General features: G+C 43.9%; 1 protein-coding gene across 1 annotated transcript in view; it reads right to left on the bottom strand.

Annotated features, from left to right (window-relative positions):
• Window positions 1–224: 224 nt before the first annotated feature.
• LOC119394404 (cytochrome P450 4V2) overlaps window positions 225–23,779 on the bottom strand; it is a 42,318-nt gene continuing 18,763 nt past the window's right edge. The window contains exons 6-11 of the mRNA XM_037661704.2: window positions 11,681–11,807; window positions 10,444–10,692; window positions 5,596–5,769; window positions 3,927–3,993; window positions 3,459–3,638; window positions 225–427 (exon numbers count right to left, since the gene is read on the bottom strand). Of these exons, the coding sequence (XP_037517632.1) occupies window positions 252–427; window positions 3,459–3,638; window positions 3,927–3,993; window positions 5,596–5,769; window positions 10,444–10,692; window positions 11,681–11,807 (973 nt within the window). The 3' untranslated portion in view covers window positions 225–251. The remainder of the gene's footprint in view (window positions 428–3,458; window positions 3,639–3,926; window positions 3,994–5,595; window positions 5,770–10,443; window positions 10,693–11,680; window positions 11,808–23,779) is intronic.

Genomic DNA, 23,779 nt, shown 5'->3' with positions numbered 1-23,779 from the left:
CGAACATCGGAGGCGAGCCATTATATCGATCATGCCGCAGTGTCCAGGTAGACAAGCAAGCAGGCCAGGCGGTATACGGAATGCGTTGAATAAACAGTTTGCTCCTGCTGCAAGTGCAAAATTTCTTCAGCGCCACTAAACCTCTATTCTTGGTGCTAGCGTACGACGTTGCACCAAGATGGAAAGCGTGTCAGGTTTGTACTCTGCGTAAACAACGCAATCCGTGCGTGTGATCCTTCAGATAGGAGCCTTTATTTAAAGCCAGCCTCACGCCGTGGTTGGAGACGTATCCTGATTGGTCTCTTGGTTCGGAGCAGGATGTCGGCGTCGAACAGTAGATCGTCACGATGGTTGCAGCTGAACACGCTGAAGTTCGTAAGCACCTTCGCCAACGGCACTTTCAACTCCAACATGGCGAACTTCTGGCCTGCGAATTCAGTTAATAAGAAATGAACTTGCACTGCACTTATTCTTCTAGTCTATGCAGCGATGTTATTGAATCACCTTCAACAACATAAATAACAATGAACAAGGATAACAGCTCCTGCAAAGGTTTCCTTCAAGATTAGACATTGAAAGACAGAATTTTAAAGAAACAACTCCTGTCTTCATTTAGCATTAACCAGAACACGTTGGTGACCACGAATATCTGTATTATATCACCGCGCCCTCCAGCTTGTTATACACACAGTCCTTGAGAGTGTTTTCACTTTTTAACTTGTGTGAGTAATTTCTGCATACGTACAGTTTCTGTGCTTCAGTCAATACTTTCCGGAAATATTTCTTCAATATTCTTTTCATGTTAGGTGTACAGGTCACAACAAATATATAAGCGCATTTGTTGGGTTGAACGTCCTAAAGCAGCACAGGAAATTTGAGGCGCCCTAGGATCCCTTTTGTTTAGCTCAGTTCATTGAACGTACACATAATGACCTGCACAATAGCGCTCTTCAATACTGTCCTCATCCGAATGCGGCCACCACGGCGGGTAACCAAGCTCGCGACCTCGTACTGAGCAGCAGAAGATAGCCGTTGAGCAACATATAATAACAATGTCTGGGGTTTAACGGTCCGAAACCCCGTTATGATAATGAGGCCTGCCATATTGGAGGGCTCCGCAAACTTTGACCATCTGGCGTTCTTTAACATCCAGTGACATCGTACAGTACACGGCCGTCTAGCATTTCGCCTCCATCAAAATGCGACCGCCGCGGCCGGGATCGAACCCGCGACATTCGGTTGAGCAGCTGAGCACCGCATCCATTATACGACCGCGGCGGACCGGTTGAGCAACAGCTGTTTAGACATTTCGAACAAGAAAACCAAGAAAAAGTCGCGACCATTTTACGGCCTTATTAATGCGTAATAAGGCGTGAAAAGAAGAGGGGATGATGATTCGACAAATTACAAGGCAGGAATGCATGTGTTGCCTCATACAGAACGCATGCAGCATTTGTGCTTCACTTATTGCTCGTCCTTGGGTCATACATATTCTGCATGATTTCAGCCATCGATGCTGCCCAGTCGTACACGCAGCTGTACCCAAAGGCTATAGTGTTGCGCTCTTGAGCACGAGGTAGCGGGTTCGGAACTGGACATAGAAGCGGCATTTCCATTGGGCGAAAATGTAGATATGCCCGTGCACACGGACATAAGTGTACATGATACACATCCAGGTTAGTCACAATTAATCAAGAGCTTCGAACTACATTGCATCTTATAAGACCGTCGTTTTGGTGCCTGAAATCTCAGTTCAATTTTATTTTTTTTTTTGTTCCACCGGGTTAGTGCATCACGTCGTGATCGCTTTCGAAAGGTGATATTCAAGTGATATTGCACGTTGTTTCGAATGAACTTAGAGATATACCTACTTTTGTCACGCATTCCTCGTTCTTTGGCGTTGGTTCTCGTGATTCACATTCAATTATACGTTCACTATGTGCCTTGAAATATTTTATAATTTGCTTAAGCTATATAAGCTCGCAAAACCACTTGTTTTGTTAGCCTACTGTGTGATATTTCAGCCAGACCTATTCGTGGTAATAGAGAGGGCGCGTAAGGCTACATATTGTTAATGTCTTTTTTGGGGACAGAGATTGAGAAAGCGAAGCAAAGGAGAGAGTAAAGGCAGGAATGTTAATCAAAAGGCAAAATCAGGTACAGTATCCTATACTGTGAACAGGCGAGGGCGAGGTTGAAGGATAAGAGAGTAGAAGGAGAGAGAAGGAGAGATGGAGGGAGAAAGAGAAAGATGAGGACAACAGACGTATCACTGCAGTCGGACACTATTTCGGTAGACTGTTACTGTGTAGTACACTGTTACTGTGAAGCATCAGCTGTCTTTCACAACAAACACCACTTCCGGCTAGGTCCGGCCACAAGGTCAGCAAACCTTGTGTAGGTTTGTTGTCCTTAAAAACAGTAACAGTGTAGTTGTCGCAGCTGCTGCGATGACTTCGGAGGGCGACATCATAAAACGATTTGCTGTGATATTACTCTTTAATCAAACCGGACCAATGCAATGGCAAGCGAATGACTGTATATTACAGCGAGGATAGTCAGAGACAGTCTGTTGAAGGGCCTGCACACGACCGCAGTCATCACACAAGGGGTCGAATCAATCAGCGACATTTTTGAAGGAAGCAACTGCATTTGGAATCGGCTACATTTTTTTCTGTAAGATGTACAAATCTGTGCACAGCATCGTAAAAACATCGACGTCGTGAATTGACGCCGGAGGTTGCCAGAAACACATATGCGAAACACCTGTGGCACCGCCACCAAGAAAAGCAAACAGGCTTCTGGAAACAGGAAACGCACGTGACTACTGTATGGCAGCTTTTCTGAAGGCCTTCTGCAAAACCTTGTAAGTGCGACTGTTCCCGGCATCTTTTCTTGGAAGTGCGCCATAAGTGCGTCTGGCAGTGGGTTCGACGCACGGATTTTGCTGCTCTTCACTTTCGCATTCCAATAGGAAGGTTGGATTGAAGGAGGAGGCTGTTTACACGTCCTCATACCTTGGAAAGATATAAGGATATGCATGTTGCAATTTATTTATATATATATATATATATATATATACTTTCTAGCCTGAATATGTGTTATATTGCTATAAAACACCCGAGTGTGCTTATGTGCAAATCGGGTGTGTGAAACTATGTAACTTCGTGCACGCTATATAAAAGCGTTCTGGTGCTTTAAAGAGAACATGTATAGCTCAGTATGTGTACGTTTCGGGGTAAGTTATGTGTCGATTTGGTTAAAGACATAATCAAAAATCAATAATCAAAGGCCGTACAAGAATAGTTGTAGTTATAGCGTGTCTTACAATATAGGCGTTTTGTTTTGAAGAGCGCAGGTTCTTTAGGTAATTTACCTTAGGATGCACACGTAGCGCAGCTGATGCTTTACCATTCTTCTAATATACTCCGATAAGCGGGCTCTAACTCTTGACTCACCTATGCAGTTTCGAGGGCCGGCCGAAAAAGGCACAAAGGCGAAGGGATGGTTGCGGCTGCAGTTTTCGGGTAGGAACCGGTCTGGGTCGAACACTTCCGGGTCAGTGTAGTGAGCAGGGTCGCGGTGGATGCCGTAAGCGAACACGTAACATGTGCACCCTTCAGGAATGGTATAGTTTCCTACGGACACAAAAAAAGTCATGATAAGGATGTGCAATAAAATTTTATAGACCGTAAAAATTGAGAGGGATAAACAGGGCCTAGTTGGTGTAGGACTGAATTCCGGGAAGACGCTGTGAAATCTCACAAAACACTTGTGCTCGTGTACTCCGATGTTTTACTGCGTAAATTCGTACATATAAAAAGAATTCGTCGAGGAAACACGAAATTAAGCTAGAATTGTTAACCATTACTTCATGCAAACATGAGAACTTAAGAGGGGAGGAGGAAAATGCAGTCTTGAGGTACCAATTTTTAACGCCTCAGTCAACGATCTTCCGACCCAGGGCACGATGGTGAAAATACGCATGGTTTCCTGTAAAGAAGAAAACGAAATTGTGGAAACACGCAGAAACACGCAACATGAAAATGGCAGAGAACCTTGCAAGAAAACACTGGGACAATCCTTTTGGCAGGTCTTTTCTGCCCTTGAGTTCCAGCAAGCATGCCAAAATTGAGCGCGTAAAGCTATATATATCAGGTTTTCAATGACATCTTTTTCTATAGGCAACTTATACGTTCGATTCTGAAGCACAGGAGATAAACGGTTTACAGCGAAGTCCGCTAGGCTATCAAGTTTCCGAAATTCAGAGAAATTCACAGGAAGCTGAAAGCAGGATCAGTTGTAGGTGAATGCAACTGGACCCAGCGTTTTCACTATGAACTTCTTACAGATAAAAGCACGGGAACGTGTATTTTGTTGGAGAAGCCATAGCACTGACAAAAGGGACACCTCTCGTCAAAGTGGTGGCTCCGTGGACGTTCGTCGCTCGATCATAGTTGATTTTACTTGTCTTACTAATAGACATTTATTCAAAATACAGGAAATGCCAAAACACAACGTTCTATATTGGAATATTAACTTTTCGAACGCACGTCTTCAATAAGAAGTACTGATATTAGCCTTAGTATCGGAACGGTGCAGATATTCCCAGTCTCCATGAGCAGTGATCGGGCGTCCTTCGGTCTAAACTAGGGAGAAAGTGCACCGCACACCGATGCCTGAAAACTGCGTTGGCTAAAAAGAGGCATATGATTTCGCTGGGACATTACAGACGCCTGGCAATCTTCACTTTGACTTCAGTCTCGAAACCTATCCAGTTCTATAGTACGATTCCGTTGTTTCAAGCGTGCGTAAGGTGTGGGTGCTGCGGGTGACCAACTCAACGGCGTCTGCGCATGATTATATGTAGTTTTCCCGATCATATCGGTGAACCTGAAACTGAGGCGTGGGTTCTGCCTATTGCTATCTATCAGTTCGGCACGACTTACACCCATAAGTCGGCTTTGTCTTCAACTTCCTTCACCCGCCTGATAATGTGCTCTCCTACAACAAGAATAGTATACCAAGTGCATTCTTTTGGATGATCACCCCTTTTTTTCTCTGTTTCTATATTTGGTGTGATGATTCCGGTATGATATATCACGGATAGTTGTAAGCTATATGTCCCTTAGTCTGAGCCAAAGCGCCAACAATTCTTCCTCTATCCCAGGGTCCACTGAGGACGAGGGCTTCTTTTATGGTGCCGCGGGCCAAAATGATCAAGTTCTCAGTAATGATTCAAGAGCTACGTGTTTTCCCTTCTGTGAAGCCATCTTCAACGTCCCGGAGAGTGCTTTTAGATTTAAAGACAGCTACAAGGTGTTCCTACTTTTTGACTTAAGACTTTTATGTACGAACATCACCCTTTCTTCCTGATCGATACAAACGAAATCACAAAAAGAAAGCGAACAGTACAAAAATGCATACTTTCGATCTCTTTTCTTCGAGCAGTTCCCCCGTCGCCCTTTCTGTTGAAGAAAATAAATAAATCCTTATGCCGGAAGTATAACAAGTAGTACGCGTTTTCATTTGCGCTTTGAGACCTTGCGCTTGCATGCTCTAGCTACGTCAGCAAGCGGCCATGATTCTACGTACCTTCAACACACGGTCGAGGTACGTTAGGCTGGCAACGTGACTCTTCGTGATGTTGCCCGCTGCCCGCTTCCCAAACACACTGTCCAGTTCCTCGTGCACCCTTCGCTGAACTTCAGGGTTGATGGCGAGCGCGAACAGAGTCCACGTAAGCGTTTGAGCCGAGGTGTCGTGACCCTGAAATGAAGGTTAATTATTGAGAGCGAAAGGCATTTATTTCTTGTGTAGGGTTTGCTTTGCCCCGCTCAAGAATTTTCGTCAATTTTTCGAAATATGAAAGTAAGCGAATGGTTACTGCTCGGGAACATTCTCCTGTCGTGACTTGTGGCGGGTGCGCGTTGGGAAAAGTGTATTCGTGCACGTAAGAAACTCATTTTACGAACAGGCTGGTGAATAACAAATATATAAGTCCCCTTCCCTTTTTTTTTTGGTCTTGGACGCAACGGCAAAATTATCAATAATAATAATAATAATAATAATAATAATAATAATAATAATAATAATAATAATAATAATAATAATAATAATAATAATAATAATAATAATAATAGACTTTGTACTGTACATGTAAAATTATTTTACTTACCTGAACTCGTTATTCGAATATTTATGACTCATGTGCTGCTGGATTCCGCTGTGTTTGCACATCTTGTGTTCTACTTCTTGACATATTTCGTGCACCTTTTATCTTTCTTTTTAGTATTGTATATTGCGTTTGCTAAGCGAGAAGGAGTATCCGGGGCCGCCACAAAGGCAGCAACCTCTCCTATTCATCATTTAAATTAAAAAATAATAATGCAGTATCTGAAATTATGATGTAATAGTTTTATATATCTAAATTTTATGGCAAGATATATGTCCCCGTAATTACATCAATATTTAATAAATGTTTGAATATTGTACTTTCTTTCATATGTGAAAAATTACTCGTGTTTTTATTTTAAGTCTGGGTGCAAAATGCGAATTGCGACCCGATTTCTCTTTTTTGTATACCGCGTCAGAGATTTTTAAGCTTACTCTTTACAACATATTGTTTTTAGTGGGAACAGCTCCTTGATTTCGAATCAATATGAATTTCTCTCTTGTCACTCAGCTACCGCAAATTTCGCTAGATTTCATAGAGGGCGGGTTGACACAGTGGCATAGGCAGAAATTTGTTTCGGGGGGTGGGGGGCACTTTCATGATCTGATCTGGGGACCGGGCAGGTAAGTATGAACGAGTGTCATTTTGTGCTCTGCATCCCCTGACAGAAAGAAATCTCAGGAGGGGTGGCTACACCATTCTCTGTGATTTCAGGGAGGTCATTGACTTAGACAGCCACTCATTGCTTATGGTTAAACTTATGCACACTGACGGAATCTTCAGTTATCATTCTCTTCCACGGCTATCTTCTTGATAGATCATGTTAAGTTGCCGTAAATGGCAAACGTCCTCTTTGTACAAGGCTATTAGTGGGGTCTCTCAAGGGATAGTATTTGCCTGCTCCTTTTAACAATTTTGTTAATGACGTTTCTTCCACCATTCAAGGTTATTTTATTCTGTACGCCGACGACATCAAAATATCTGAGGAAATGATCTGACTGCTGATGGCTGTCGCATCATGCGGTCAGATTTCTTATCTTTTTCTATATTAACCTCACCTTGAATACTGCTAAGGTCCTTCACTTGCAGAAACAACAAGGCTATCATTTTCTTACTGTGTTAAGTGTGTATTGTCGGCGAGATAAATGATTTTCAGTGTTCTGTCTGATACATCTGTACACTTTTCTGCTTGCACTAAGCGTGTTGCAATGCGGGGTCTTCGCTCTATCAGCTCTGCTTGACGACTATTGAGATAATTAAATTACCCGTTACCTCTCCGGAAATGGTAAACAGCAATTTCTGTTCCCCAGCTTTACTGGAATGTCATTTCTGAATTTAATAGTGACGCCATAGAATGGCTCCAGAACAAAAATCATAAGCACACATAGTCGTCGCTTTACGAAAACGACTCCGCATCCTGTTCTAGTACCATCAAATTATTGTCACTTCGATTCCTTTATTGTTCACGATATGGTGCTGAGCCTATGATATATATTTTCGAACTTCGCAGTATCATACTGGCCTTGAGCTGCTCAGATCCATTGGTTTTCGAATTCAGCGTAATATAACAAACAATTCCTTGTTTCTGCCTACCATAGCCAACACTCCCGCGTCCATAGAATACAAAGTCTTCTTGGTGCTTCTTACCTTATACTCGATATTTCCTACAGATCAGCCATCTTTTTTCCGAGCTTTGATCTGTTGTAACATAGTTTCCCAGATTGTTGAAGTCCATAATTCTACTTCTTTGTCTTTTCAGCTTACCTTGCGCTTCGCTGGCCGTAAACAGTTTTTATCATTATTGTACATTAATATTTCTTGCGTTGTCTTATGGTGTTATGCCATATGGTTATGAGTTTTTGCTTTATATTTGCCCATTTTGATATTATTTATTTTTAACTGCCAATATTATTTTCCTTAATTTTTCTGGACGCGATGCTTCCGCAAGCACTGGAACCTATAGGATTGTTCCTCGGCATATTACTTATGTAAACAATTGATTGATTGATTATTCTGTGATTTCTTTGTTTACTTTTAAGCAGCTGCGTCCAAGCAAGCTTTCGCGGATGGCTACTCCTCTTGCACTCTCCGGCCAAACCTGGCCCTTGAAGCCAGGTTTGACCTGCATATATATCATCGATATATCGACTCCATAACTCCATATATCATCGTTACTCTTATAATGTGATGTCATGAACGGGCATAAAACGCTGCGAACGAAACATGCACTAACGAAACCTACAGCGGCTTCATAGGGCGTTATTAATTATTGACAGAACCTCTCTCTAACAAAGAAAAAAACAAAAAAAAGCCACGATGCTCAGAAGGTGTTATTATTCAAGGCACTTAGTTAACAGGGGCTTAATAAATAATTTAGAATGTGTCATGTTTCGATAGCAATGGCACGGAACATATTTTGCGCATGAGCTAACCTGGTCGTGTACACTTTGACATACATTGTGGCTTTGTGTTTGTAAGGCATGTCCATGTAGAACCAACTCCGAGAAGGGCATCGGTTTCGGTGTCGAACTTGTGCGAAAAAGGTACAATTTCTCACGTACTTTTTTTAAAAAAAAAGGGCTTTACGATACGCCGAACGCACTTGTAAACATGTTCTGTCGTTATGTCCGACGTACCTAGTTCCCTTTAACGATACGGCTGGTCAGTAAGGAACAGTCGAGTTCCAGCAGGAACGTGGCTCACGGAGAAGAGCATAGACGCCTAAAGGAACACACATCCAGCGCTACTAGCAACAAGAGGCTTCATTTTCAGAACGAAGACAGAATGTATATGTAAGGCACATAACGATAGACAAAATATATATTCTGTGGCTGTACATGCGATAATCGACCCTTGGCTACTAACAACAACAGACTTTATTTCCTAAACCAGGTCAATCTTCATGACATAGCAATACAGCATACAGTATATTGTCTATCGCTATGCGCATGAAGTGCGTAATCTGTCTTGGTTTTGGCGCCGTATAACTATCTATGAAGAATAATGCGGCCCAAAAACACGTTCTTGCAGGTATAGCCTCCCGAATTGTGAACTTTAACACGCGAACATCCACCGCGCCACGTTACGACGGCGATAACCTGCAAGACCGGCAGTATTTCGGCAGACCCACACTGCAACCTCTAGTACACATAGCAACGTCACGAAACATTTGCCCTCGTATACTTTTGCTCGAAACATTTGCCTCGAAACATTTGCACCTGCGCGTATACTGTACTGTCGGTCTGGCATTTTATCGTCCTTGTAAGGCGCCGACACAACGTGCATTTGACGCTCGCGCAATGTAGTTGAAAAAGCGGTAGCCTTTACAGTTGTTGTTTCCTTCGCGCAACTTTTTGAAAACTTGAGTCGACATAAGCGCATCGAATGAAATGAATATGTGAGCGGGTGACGACTAAAGCACGACTAAACTCCCTAAAATATTTGTCTCCTTTCCTTTAATTAGCGACAACCATTGAAGCGCCGCCGAGGAATGCCGTTGGGCGACGCTCGTTTCCGGTAGCGAATAGAGTTACTGTATATGCTACCTGTAGGTAGCAGAGTTGCGCATAGGTCTGGCTAGCAACCACAGCTATGCGGCGAAGACGCGCTCCGTTTTTGCAGGCGACATGCCTACCGGGTCACCGATCGGCAAGTCTGGCGTGTCGAAGACCGGTGATTAACTTTACTGTGAATGACTAGTGTCAATCCAGTTCGCTGCAGCGGCTCGATCGAGAAATACAAGAATTGACCCGAGCGTCAGCTTCTCCCCAACGCATGGCTGCTAGCGGCGTTTGGAAGACGGATGCGCATCTCTGCAACCTAAATAAAGGTAGCATATACAGTAACTCTAGTAGCGACGTTCTTCCAAACGCTGTTCCAGCGTTTCGCCCCGCATTGTCGCAGACACGAGGCGAGAAAGCGGGGCAGGCGTGGCTCGCCCTCCGCTCACTCATGGTAGGGGGATACGCCTGCGTGGCTCTGTAAGCCTTGGAGTTTACGAAGAGCATGTCGGCAGACGCCGGCAGAGCATGAGAGGGGGTCGCGAGAGGCGGAAGGTGTCGCTGCTCAAATCAAAAGGAAAAAAATCTAGGGACTCTAGTCACGGCAGCTTCTGCGGTAGCGATGCTGCGTGCTGTATGTACGGGAAGAAATTTGGGCAGCCAATTCTCCGGTGACCCCCTTCACTTTTCTGCCGCATTGCAAACGCAATTGTTTCAGCACGTCGATCCATTTTCAACCTCTTTGTCATTAAGTGCGCATGCGCTCACCGCGAACATGAAGGTGTCAACCTCCTGCCTCATATCTTCAACGCTGAAGATGCCCTGGCGGTAATAGTGCGACAGCAGGTCCAGGAATGCCGGTCGCTCGGCACCACTTCCCGTGACTGCATCGTGGGTGCCAAGTGGTGCCAGCGAGGCCTCGCCGTCAGCGCCGCCGAAATCGAGAACGCCTTCCTTCGCATCGGCATTCACCGCTGAGCTCCTGGCTGCCTCGGCTTTTTGGCGTTCAACTATCACCTGTTTTGCGCAGAAAAAGAAAAACAAAAGGTAACGCTGCTGCCTGTCAGGACAATTTCTTTCCTGACAACGCTGGAGCTTCTCGCAATATCGTTGCTCAATCCCTTCGCGACGGTGGCTTTCATATAGTAGCGTGCCTGACAATCGTCACATATTTCTTCTTTCGGCGCAGCTTTTATTTCGAAATTTTTATTCTCGCTCCCCGACGAACTGAGACGCCGTGCCGACTCTCTTGATGGAGAACAATGAAAGCTTGTGTCCTTCCATGTTCACATGTTCTCTGTTTCGTTTTTCTGTCTTACTTTTCTTTTGTCATTGCGACATCGCATGAAAGCTCAGCCACGTCCCAATTACCTTAATTATGAGGTTTTTTTATGGTGATGTTGGCGGCTTTAAGTAAATCGAGCTGCCTTAAATCAAGGTGACATTCTTTATAAGTTGTGCGCCATTTTTTTTGTTGTTGTTGCCTTGTTTTCCTTATGATCTCCTGAAAAAGGTGACAAGCGCACTCGAAAGCCGGGTTACTTTCACTGTTCGATTTCACGATTTACTCAGCGATCAGAGCAATCGCATGAGATGCGGCGACAAAAACTCGCACGCGCAGATAGAAACGCGTTCACGTACAAGCCAGCGTCAAAAAAAAAAAGGAATACAAAAAAAGACCAACGCATGGCTCTTTTCGATATCGAACGCAATTACTACCTAGAGGGGCTTTGTTAGCCTGTACTCGCAACAGCATGGATAGGTGAGCTAGTTGGTACTGCATATTGGAATAGAACTTAGGTCGCAAAAAGAAAGACGCAGGACAAGAAAAAAAGCATACACACGCTCGCGGTGTGTGTATATACCCTTCCTTATGCTGCGTCTTTTTTTGCGCTCTGAGTTTTATTCCATACTGTACTTGCAATCAGAATACTTTCGTCATAAAGCACTAATACGCTTTGTATACGCCGGTGTGTTGCCTGTTCTACGCGCAGCCTGACGTCACCTTGGTTGTGAAGCAGTGCAGCCTCTTGACCACCTTGCCGAACATGACGCCCCTTGCTGTTGCCGCGTACACCACGTCGAGCCAAGTCCACGGCTGCAACACTCGCTTCATGAAAAGCTTGATGGCGCTGCAGCGGATGATGGCATGGATCAAAAGAAAATAAACCGAGAAAGAAACGTGGGCTCCACCCGTAGGCTGGCAAACTCACTCATGAGTCGACTCACTCAGATTCAGATCAGGCCGTGAGTCTGGGTGAGTCCGGGTGAGTAATATTTTGGTGAGTTTGAGTCAGAGTGAGTCCGGTTGAGGAAAATATTGGTCAACCTGAGTCCGTGTGAGCCCTAAGCACACGATACATTTTCCGAGTGAGTATGCGTGAGCTTTACCTTTTATTGCCAACCTATGACCACTTCTGCTACGCTTCAGCATTACTCTGAGCCTTATATCGGCGTACGTTTATTCTAAAATCTATTCACACATATCTCAATGCACTAGCGTTCAGCGCCATCACAATATTTATTGATCAGACGCGTGAGTAAGGGGGGGGGGGTGCCATGATTTCTCCCCGCAATCTCTTTCACGGGGACGGGAAGTTCTTAATAAGAATATTTCGTGAGAGTCGCGTATTTCATAAAAATGTCGTTACTGGATTGAAACTACTGATAACTTGTATTTGAAGGTACTAGATCAAAAGGCGTATCCTAGAGCACCCATTATGTGAAATATTGGCCTTAAAGAGCCTTCACACCATGACCGAAACAGCTAATCTTACTCTAACGGACTCATGAGTCGAGTCACTCACGCTCACTCAGACTCAGGTCATGTCGCGAGTCTGAGTCTGAATGAGTCCGGCTGAGTAATGTGTTCGTGAGTCTGAGTCCGAGTGAGCCCTCAGAGCAAAATATATTTCTTGAGTGAGTCCAATTTTTTTGCCGACCTATGGCCACGCCAAACGTTTTTTTTATATTGCAATAAAAAATAAATCAAGGAGTTGTTGTCACCATTTCTTGGCGACGGCTACCCCTTTCCACTTGGTTGTTAGGCTAGAAAAAACAATTTAACAAAGAAAAAGAATATATATATATATATATATATATATATATATATATATATATATATATATATTATTTTTCTTTATTAAATTGTTTATATATATATATACAGTCTTGCTTTTGTAAGTTCAAAAGTTCTCGTTTGAACAGTTGAACAGAGCGCGCATATAGTCGCAGTGTACACTTTCAATGTAGTGCGCTCAATATACATCACAAATGTTAGTGTCCTCAAAAAACGCTGCATAATCTTCATTGCTTTGCGATTTACCCGAGATGGCCATGCACCTATAGTATTTCAACTAATGAGAATGTTCGCTCTAAGTCCAGTGAGTGGAGTTCCTGTTCAAGTCACTGTCTAGTGATGTGCATCGGACGGTCGAGCAACCAATTATGCACATCCTCGTTGTCGTGGTCGCACGAACATGTTGGCGATGGCACACGCTGAATCGGGAAAAAAAAGTGCTTTGTGTAAGCAGTTCCGAGTCTTAGGCGATGAATGAGTGTGTCGATACGTCTTGGGAGCTGAGGGTCTAATTGGCACTCAAGGTTAGGGTCATCAACATATAAGATCGATTTCTTTGTGCTGTCTGAGAACCCCGTGGAGAAACATAATCACGGTTTATTCGTCGTAATATGTGGTGCACGTCCCATTATGATATAGGAAATAGACGAGTTTGTGTATAATGATGAGTGGTTTTTGCCAACTCATCAGCCATTTCATTTCCCTTGTCTCCGCAGTGACTCGGAACCCACTGAAATAGCACGTGATGTTCTGAATTTGTAGCTTCTGAAAGCTGTTTTGAGATAGCGTATACTCTATGTATATCCATTTTTCTTACAGTGGCATTTTCCATACACGTAAGAGCCGCTAGGGAATTCGCGATTACGACCCACTTTCTTGGCGTAAATGACAGCTTAATAAAGCTGATTGCTTACAAAAGGGCTAGAAGGTCCGATGTTATTGAAGAGGAAAAATGACCCAGCCGACACGGATATTCTTCATGTAACTCGGGAATGATAAATGCTGATGTCGCAGTCTCTTTGGTGACGGAGCCATCAGTGTACACATGAGTGTAGCTTTGGTATCTGTCAAACAGGGGATGTGACGTCAACTGCAGTGCGGCAACGGCTGTTAATTCATGTTTACTTTAGTGCGATGTCCTTCTATTGACGTTTCAGTAGTTGGTAGCTGCAGTAACCAGGGCGGGTAGTTTCAGTTCGGTGGCCAATGTGCCGACGCAGGAAGCTGTGAAATGTACTGTTGGTGCACATGGTGTATTTGCGTTCCGGGGCGGTTCTGAATTTGTGGTTTGAGTGGATGTGAAGGCTACGGCGTGACTAGGTGAAAGAGATGCCGACAGGTCTCCACATTTCGAATCACATTAAAGTTGGGTTCTCTTGCCTTCGCTACTGTCAGGGAACTTGACGCTGCCTGCGGAAACCCCAGACATACGCGTGAAGTCGGTGTAGAGATGTTTGAGATATGCAATGCAGAACTGGCGTGGAGTAGGCAATCTTCTGTCGGATAAGAGCTCAATGGACGTGGAGTAGTGACGCCGACGTTCCGCTCACTATGTTCCCGCTACGCGACGGAGAACATTTATGGTACTGTTGACTTGATTTTTTAAGCTCGGCTATATAACGATTCCATCTGAGTTGGTGGTCTAAAGTAACATGAAAGAAGTGATGCTTACGTGTGATTTCAATTTTCTGGCCGTCCACAAAAAGTTTTAAGTTATTCACTTTCTTTGTCGTGAACGGCAGAACTACAGATATGGCGTGAGAAATCTGCATTTCAGAGTTCATCTCATGTTCCACAAATGTGGAACTTGAGATGGAACATGAGATGGAACATGAGGTGGAACATGAGATGGAACAGACGACGACGATAGAACATCGTCGTCGTCTGAAGCCAGTCACCTGTTCTGGAAGAGTGTTGTTAGCTTCAATCCACCACTGCCATTAACCTGATGTCAATCATGTTTTCCACGATTTTAGATATGCAGCTAGTGAGGCTGACTGGACGAAATTAGTCAAGAGATAGCGGTGATTTACGGCGTTTGAGCAGCGGCACAATTTTCGCGAACTTCCAACACGAAGGAACGTACGCCTTCGTCCACATTTTGTTATATGTCCCAGAAGAAACGGCGTCCCGTTGGAACCGAGATTTTTCAGAACGCTGTGCGACACCTTGTCTTGGCCAGTTGCTGTTCTTACACGAGTTATGATAAAGTAGTACGTACCTCTAGCAGAGAATACGTGTTATCCTTTTGAGCAGGCGGGAATCCGCAAGCATCTTGGATTTGCTTCTCAGCGGAATTAGATAGTGTAGTCGTATTCTGAACAAGTTGCCCCGTTCCACTCAAAATTGAACAAAACTCATGAGCAACAGCACGTTCGGATAATCCAAGAGTTATGACCAATGCTCTGAAGGGACATCGATGGAATACTGGACGGCTTAAAGCAGTGATTATTTACCAGATTTTCGGAAGCGGGGTAAATGGGGTCGGTAAGGTGCAGAAATCACGGCATCTTTTCTGGCCCAACTTTTGCATGTGCCGGTTTTGCATTTGACGCGTGTGGCCTGGCTCTCCTTGTAATCTTCCAGCCTTCCAGTGCGGCAATAATGACGTTCTGCTCGTCGTCTAATCGCTCGAAGGCGTTCATAGTCTGCATCTACACTCGACTGACCCCTCTGGAGCGGCTGTAAACCTTGTCACACGGGAGTAAGTGCTTCGAATGCAGGACATGAATGTATCCAATTCATTAACTCCTTCTAAGTCACGTCCAGCCTATTCACGAAAGAGTTGTCAGTTTGTTAGATTTGAGGTGAATATTTTTGTTGGCGCTTGCATTCACGGTTGTTGCATGAAAACTCGATAATGGTCGCTCCCTCGTGTTTCAAGGTCTGTACACCAGCTCATATCTCGCGCAATGTCAGGAGAAGCTATAACGAGATCTAGACAGCTGACACAATCATAATCCTTTAAAAACGTGACTGATTCATCATTCAATATAACAGGACCACGTTTATCAATTGTTTTTTAAAGTGATCCCCCACGGGAATCTGTGAGTACTGCCTCATGTGGTCGATTCCACGAAAGATCGAAAAAGGTTGTATATTTGATGTTTCCGATTTTCCTGATAATTTTGTATGTTGTGCACATATGACTGCACAGCACGAAATCGCAGTTCGTTTTCAAATAAATTTTTTTTTCAACACAGGAAAATTCGACAAGTGTCGCCGGTTGACGACGACCATTTTACGAAGAGTGCGTTTTCGTAAATTCGCAATCATGCTGGCAGCCACTGAAGCTATATATTACAAATATCTTTCTTTTTGGCGGAAATAGAAGTGAAGAGGAAATAGCTCTTATCATTTCATGGAATTCTGAGTAAATTATGTATTTTTAAAAATTCACGAAAAACGCTGCGTTTTTGAAAATCAGTCAAATTTGGGACGCTATGGCTACTTCTGTGAACATCTTAGCTTGTTCATATTTGCAGTATGAATAGGCCTTTATGTGAATAATGAACGTCTGCATTTGTATTTCTCTAATAATTTTCAAAGTAGTAAATGTTCATGCTCGAAACACCAAAAAGAGAAAAGTGCTCCTCCATTCAAAAATCTATAATAAAAAAAACCCAATCTCAATTTTGTTCAAAGTCCCCCAAAATGTTCTCAAAGGACTGCAGAATGATATTATGAAAAAACATGTTGCATCATTTTATTACCACAAAAGCAGAAAATGTCAAACATTGTGTTTCCAGAGCGTGGTGGCTACTGCGCAAAGGACATCTCTAGTAACAAGAAAATACAGTAACACGTCGTTTTTCTTTTCTGAGCTTCGCTAAACAACAGTTATGATCTATGGTCGGAAATTGGGAACTGTTTTGTAAAGAAAAAGACCGTTCCAATTAAATGCATTCGCGTGGTTTGCGACTTCACGCCAGTGTTAGACATCCCTCAGTCCACAGTATGCACTTTAAGTTGTAGCCTCCTTTTCTTTCATCTATTTCAGTTGAGTATAATTCATATCTTGAGTGCTAAAGAACGCATTCCCTCCATGCGTCTCTTATGATGATGTGGTGCGCCAGAATTGGGAGGTTGGTATAAAAGCCAAGGTCTCTTCATGAATGGAAATGAATTTCTGGAGAGCGGTCGCCAAGAGGTGTGGTTTTTGTTGGCCCAAATGTGTACGTTGTCAAACCTTATGTGATCAATGCAGAGTTTAAAAAGAATCGATTACGTGAAGATTGGTGGCAGCAGTTCTGGCCACGGACAAAACACGGTTTGTTTGCATTGCATCTGCTTTGTTTTGCATATCCTTCTTTCTCTTGAAGGAGTGCTGGCAGATCTGGTTTCCCTCTTGAATTGAGCGCGCATCCTGCTTCATGACCCTCCGCAAAAGAGTCTCGATCCGATATCTTCCACGTAACGAAAATTCTGCTGCAGCGGAATTTTCTTTTTGTGCACCATGAGGCAGTCCGTACAAAATCTCGGCCATGGCTATAACGCCTACCCATAGCCACCTTCAGAGCGTAGGATAGTGATCGCATCAAAGTGAAGCACAATTTGGATGCTTAACTTCTATCTCAGGTGGTGTTTGGCTGACTGGCACAGCCGTACTCGTTGCTGTCCTCTGCTCAGGCGGGCGTCCATCGCGCCGCCCTTTGCACCTGTCCGCCTAACGCATGCTACTCCGTTTACACGAGTGCTTGTAGCGCGGGCCACACGATCCGCACGGTGCGGATCCAGAGACCGGGCGGGAGAGCGACGAGCGGTGAAAAATGTATCGTGTAACCAACGCAATCGACACCCCAGCTTTTTCTCGTGCATAGCGACAAAGCCTGGCAAACAATGTGTGGCTGCTGTGCATAGGTTGCACTGCGGTACTCGCCGTTCACCACTGCCGCCATTTGCGATTTCTCACATTCTTACAATGCATGATCGACTCAGCTACACATATTTCGCGTTTAGCATCGTTACTTTTATATAAGCGCATTTACTAAAGAAAAATTATCTAGAGGAATGAAAATGTCCGTGCTGCCCGTCGACGAGGAATGTAAGTGGTGCCGCAAATGCATTTAATTGGAACGATCTTTTTTTTTTCTTTACAAAACAGTTCCCACTTTCCAACAATAGATCATTACTGCTGTTTAGCGAAGATCAGAGAAGAAAAAAGACGTGTTACTGTATTTTCTTGTTACTAGAGATGTCCTTTACGCAGTGGCCACCACGCTCTAGAAACACAATGTTTGACATGTTCTGCTTTTGTTCTAATAAAAATGATGCAACATGTTTTTTCATAATATCATTCTGCAGTCCTTTGAGAACATTTTGGGGGACTTTGAAGAAAATTGAGATTGGGTTTTTTTTATTATGGATTTTTGAATGGAGGAGCACTTTTCTCTTTTTGGTGTTTCGAGCATGAAAATTTACTACTTTGAAAATTATTAGAGAAATACAAATGCAGAGGTTCATTACTCACATAAAGGCCTATTCATACTGCAAATATGAAGAAGCTAAGATGTTCACAGAAGTAGCCATAGCGTCCCAAATTTGACTGATTTTCAAAAACGCAGCGTTTTTCGTGAATTTTTAAAAATACATAATTTACTCAGAATTCCGTGAAATGATAAGAGCTATTTCCTCTTTACTTCTACTTCCGCCAAAAAGAAAGATATTTGTAATATATAGCTTGAGTAGCTGCCAGCATGGTTCCGAAGTTACGAAAACGCATTCTTCGTAAAATGGTCGTCGTCAACCGGCGACACTTGTCGAATTTTGCTGTGTTGAGAAAAATTTTTATTTGAAAACGAACTGCCATTTCATGCTGTGCAATCATATGTGCACAACATACAAAATTATCAGGAAAATCGGAAACATCAAATATACACCCTTTTTCGATCTTTCGTGGAATCGACCATGTGGTATTGTCGGCAATGAAACCTCCGCAGGTGAGTACTGGTCCCTGGCCTTTTCCATAAAACGAACTAGGGATGATTCGGTGATGCGTGTTGATGGTTGCAAATAAACACATATTACTGTCACGATGAGCTTTCTCAATTTTTTTGTAGGCTGCGAAAAATTTTTTGTAGGCTATAAATTTGCTGGTTCAACCCCGGTTGCAAGGGGCAAAGTACGCCGGAAACGAATGCAAAAAAAAAAAAAAGCGCTCGTGTAGGTAACTTTAGGGGTGAACTTGAGGTAGCACTTAATCTTTCAGGGGTGTTAGTGATCGAAGTGCTCCATATATTCGTCACCGTAGCAGCCACGCGTTTAAAACAATGCACATGTGATGTAATATTACTTTTCCAGGTGATCTTGTAGCAAGCTTTTTTGCACGAAAATATATTTAATACGCTGAAAAGGGGAGCCAGAAACTTCGGTAGTGCTTTCTTCGCTCCTTGTGCAGAAATATTTTAGAAAGCTTGCCACTTGCAGTTGGCACATGTTGCTGCTGCGTGCAAATTACTCACACTTAACAATTAACCTATGCAGCCTGTGGAGCCTATACGTCAAAACAAACGAATAATCAATTAGGGCCCCGGCATCTCTGCTTTTAGAAACACAATAATACTAAAGCCGCAGTAAAAAGGAACAGCGTCGAGATTGCTTGGGGCTTTCAACAAAAAGCTAAAAAAGAAAGAAAATGTGCTGGGTCAGATGATGTGCGCTTCTCATGAGACCGAGAGTGGAGCTTTAGTTTTATCTGGAGCACTTAAGGTTATTTGCACCTGTTCCTCGTGATTGCACCTCATTCTCGGCTGAGCGAACAAACAGCAACGCTATGCAGTAGGCTCGACAAGCTTAACATCCATCCCTCTACGGAAAACAGAATCCTTGCACCCTGTCTTCAACCAAACGGAGCCCATGTTGCTCTAACGGCACTGGTGTGTGTTGCCCCGCCGCGGTGGTCTAGTGGTTATGGCGCTTGATTGCTGACCCGAAGGTCGCGGGATCGAATCCCGGCCGCGGCGGCTGCATTTTCGATGGAGGCGAAAAAATGTTTGAGACCCGTGTACTTTAATTTAGGTGCACATTAAAACCCCAGGTAGTCGAAATTTCCGGAGCCCTGCACTACGGCGTTCCTCATAATCATGTCGTGGTTTTGGGACGTCAAACCGCAGATATTAATATTACTGGTGTGTGTTCATTTTTTTTATGCGCCGAGACTGCATTGTTAGCTTAACGCACAGTCAGGTACCTTCCTCCTATTTGTGCGGACATATATGCATTCTTTTCCTTTTTTTTTCCTTCTCATTTTTTTCCCTACCAGTTCCCTTCATATCTGTCCTGAAGAGTCAACAAGCCAGATACTCTAATGCACTTTTCTTCCTCTCCTTCCTTAATTTCTCCCCCGATTTACAAACTCGTCGGTTGACCGAACTCCAAGTTCAGAAAAGAATTATTAGAACAATACAACGGTAAACAAGCCTCTTTTTTGTATCAACTGAACTTCACGTAACCATGACTTTTTGCCTAAGAACATTTCTGGCATTTTACTCGATATTGGCAGCGCGTTTTGACTGAATTTGGTAAACTCGTTGTAATTTAAGACATCCAGATATAAGGTAATATATTTACTAGCATGCTTCTGTCTGTCTCCTCCAAGCGAGACGGCTCCAAGTGCCAGCCGTAGAGGAAAGATCAGACGCGTCTGGCACGCAGGCTCCTGTACGTGACTCGCAGCACGCGTCGGTTCCGTTCCCCATTGTTGTCTGGGCTTCCATTCCGAAGCATGGATGGTGCCCCGAACAAAGGATGAGTGTGGACAGCTGAACAGGCGTCATTACAGCTTACGTCACTTCTTACTCCCGCTTAACGAGTGACCTTAGGAACGTTGGCAGACATGGTGAATTGCTGAAAACAGTCTGAATACCGGCTACTTCCAGGCAAAGAGACAGGTCGAATACGTTTAGTTGTCAAATGGTGCCCCATCTTTTTTACTTCCTTCATGCCGACTACGTTATTCTTGTCGAGAGTGACGCGTTTTGATTCACTCCGTTTCCGAGGTTTACAACGCGCACAGTCGGTTAAATCAGGCTGCAAAATCTCTGTAGCGAGCACCCGCCTTGAATTACGGGAGAGGGCACCCCAGAGACGCAGTGTAAGTGCACGTCTAAATGTCATGACCGAGGGGGTAGATTCGGGCCCCCATACGCAACGCGCGTAGCCTGCTAGCAAGACGCTGTGACAGCGGTATGACTGGTGTGCGTACATCATGCCGTGAGTTGAAGCTTGACCAGACAAGCAGCTATGACGCACGCCCACGCCATGTTAACGTCCCCTTCTGTTCTCCATTTCCTACGTCAACACTGAGGACGCGAGATGCATCGCACGACAGCTCATAAATATTTACGTGTAGCATGTGGACCCTGGTGCTGAGTAAATAATTCCTCGAAGACGGGATATAAACCAGGAGACATTTCAAAATACTGCAGCGCAATAAACAGACAAGGACGAAACGAGACAACGAGGACGAGCGCTGGACTTCCAGCAACGCTTATTTAGAATTTGCACATATATGTGGACGCTGTCCGGTACAGCAAGGCAACCTCAGCAAAGGCGCCGCAAATGGCTCTATATCGGAAAGCGTTCTAGAGGCAATTCACTAACGCAGGTCTCGCGGAGATTGTAAATTCGCTCGGCTTCAGCTATTTCTTGCGTCACGCGTATTCTATTTTTCTTGACTACGGAAGTGTGTTCCAGGTCGGGCGAGCAATCCTGGCTCTTTAAACAATGGCTAGCTAGAAATCCTCCAAAGTATTTTCCTACACGCGCATTTTTCACATCGTTAGCATGCTCGCTTAACCTATCATTTACGCATTTCCCGGATTGGCCAATGTACACTTTCCTCACCATAAAGGAATTTCGTATACTACCCCTTCTGCATGTTAAGCGAAAGGCCGCACGTGTCCTTGTCTGTTTATTGCGCTGCAGTATTTTGAAATTATGTACCAACACGCCCAACTCCCCTCCATGAGCAGACATTCTGGCTACAAGAGTATCCTTTCGGTGGCAGACGCGCTGCAGTCGCTACGCATTATATACAATACGAAGGTGTTGAAACGTTTAGCTTCATTAAAAACACACCCTTGTGTAAAAGGTCGCACGAAATGGCTTCATGGTGACCGACGCACCCGGTAGTGCGAAGACTGGCGACAGCCTAACGCTGCTAGCTGTATCTGTCACAATGGAAGGTATGTGCGCCAGCGAGCGGAATGTGAAGACACGGAGTACATATGGGACGGCGAGAACCAAGGTCAGATGTAGTCCTGCCACGTGCTCACACAAGTAAGATCGTGACACTGTTGCGTAATCAGGGTTGCGTTTACGCTGCCCGACTTCACGCGGACGCGCTTAGTGTATGAGCTTATAGTGACACACGTTGGGGATAACAGTACTTCCTCATTCGCCGTGAAGGTAGAAGCACAAAGAGAGGTGACATGCCTTGCTTAATGTGTTAAAATTGAAAGTACAACCGAACACAAATGCAATCATATATATTGACGATGGTATTCATCAAGCAGTCATGCATCAATTCAAGGTTGTACTGTAAGTTCACTGTCAATTTAATTGCCTCGCATTGATTTGAATGCTGAGAAATTACATAATGCAGCCTTCAAGGACCACATTCAACATGTTTTCTGTTTGTAAGAAGGTTTATTTCTCATTGGTTGTCCGCCTTCGGTAACGATACGACCAACGCCAGGGTTGGCTAGAACTTTCTCTAGCGAATGATTCTTACGTTAGAGGATTTTGGTTCTACCGGCAAAGGATATTTTTTTTTCGCCAATGGATACAGGTGACAAGTTTTTGAGAAATTCGTCGCGTAGCTTCATCTGAGTATTCGCAATGTGTTTAAAAACGATTATTATGGTATAATTGCGAGCATCATACTGGGTCACAAGTCCCTCATATCAGGCCCGTAGCCGGGGGGGGGGGGGGGCGCACCCCCCCCCCCCCCGAAAATTTGGTGAAGTAGGTGTTTTTACCAAAAATAAATAATAAAAGTAGGTGTGTTTCTCAAAAAGTCAAGGTTTACAGCAAGTGCCCCCCCCCCCCCCACACCCCCGAAAAAAATTCCTGGCTACGGGCCTGCCTCATATTTATGCATAAACATTAGACACTTTATTATGAGCGAGATGCGCGGGAAAAGCGTGTATTAGTTGCCCGTCCGCGATAACAAAGAACGGTCAGTGGACGCCTTAACGTAGAAACCACATACATAGAATGAAAAACAATATAAAAGATAAAGCGTAGCAGAATAACCCTCCCCACATGTAGAAATCGGAGAGATATCGGTGACGTACTAGCTACCGCTTCGCGCAAATGTAAAAGCCAGACAATCTAATTTACTTTGACAAGATTGGAGGCTTCAGTTTCCTTTGTATCGGAATTATGTGTGCTCTTATCAGAATAATAATTAAATAATACACAACTACTTACTAAAACAGCACGAAATGGTTTGTTATGTTGGGTAAAATTCCAGTTGTCACTGAAGAGTGTCCAGAAAACTTGGAAGAGAAGTGTCGTTACGTCTAATTAGCATAACAATCAGCTGCTCTGGTTGCTAATGATAATAATCATAATAATAATAATGGTATCTGCGATTTTCGGTGCAAAAATCAAGATACGATTACGAGGCACACCGTAGTGGAGGTGTCCCGAAATTTCGATAACCGATAGGGTTATTTAGCGTGCACCAAAATCAATGAACCCGGACCTCTAGCATTTCGCCTCCATCGAAATGCCACCACCGCGGTCGGGATTGAACCCACCTCTTTCGGGTCAGTTCTGATTGCTTATTGCTCGTTTCAAGCAAAATGCAACTCAACACTGTGCGCAAGGGGCGACTGCTGTTAGGTTGACTCATGCCTTATCTTCCTGTTCTATTTTGTGCTGGTGTACGAGGCCAAATTTCCTTGGCTAGTCTCAGTGTTTCAAAGCTGCTCACTGTATAACTAAGAAGGAAAAGGTACTTAATAAAGATCTATCTTTCTCTTGCCTCGTGTTCAAGAACCTTTTCTTTTTTTATTT

Source organism: Rhipicephalus sanguineus, chromosome 1 (genome assembly GCF_013339695.2).
Source record: "Rhipicephalus sanguineus isolate Rsan-2018 chromosome 1, BIME_Rsan_1.4, whole genome shotgun sequence".
Classification (NCBI taxonomy): Eukaryota; Metazoa; Arthropoda; class Arachnida; order Ixodida; family Ixodidae; genus Rhipicephalus; species Rhipicephalus sanguineus.
This window is presented reverse-complemented; position numbering and strand designations above follow the sequence as displayed.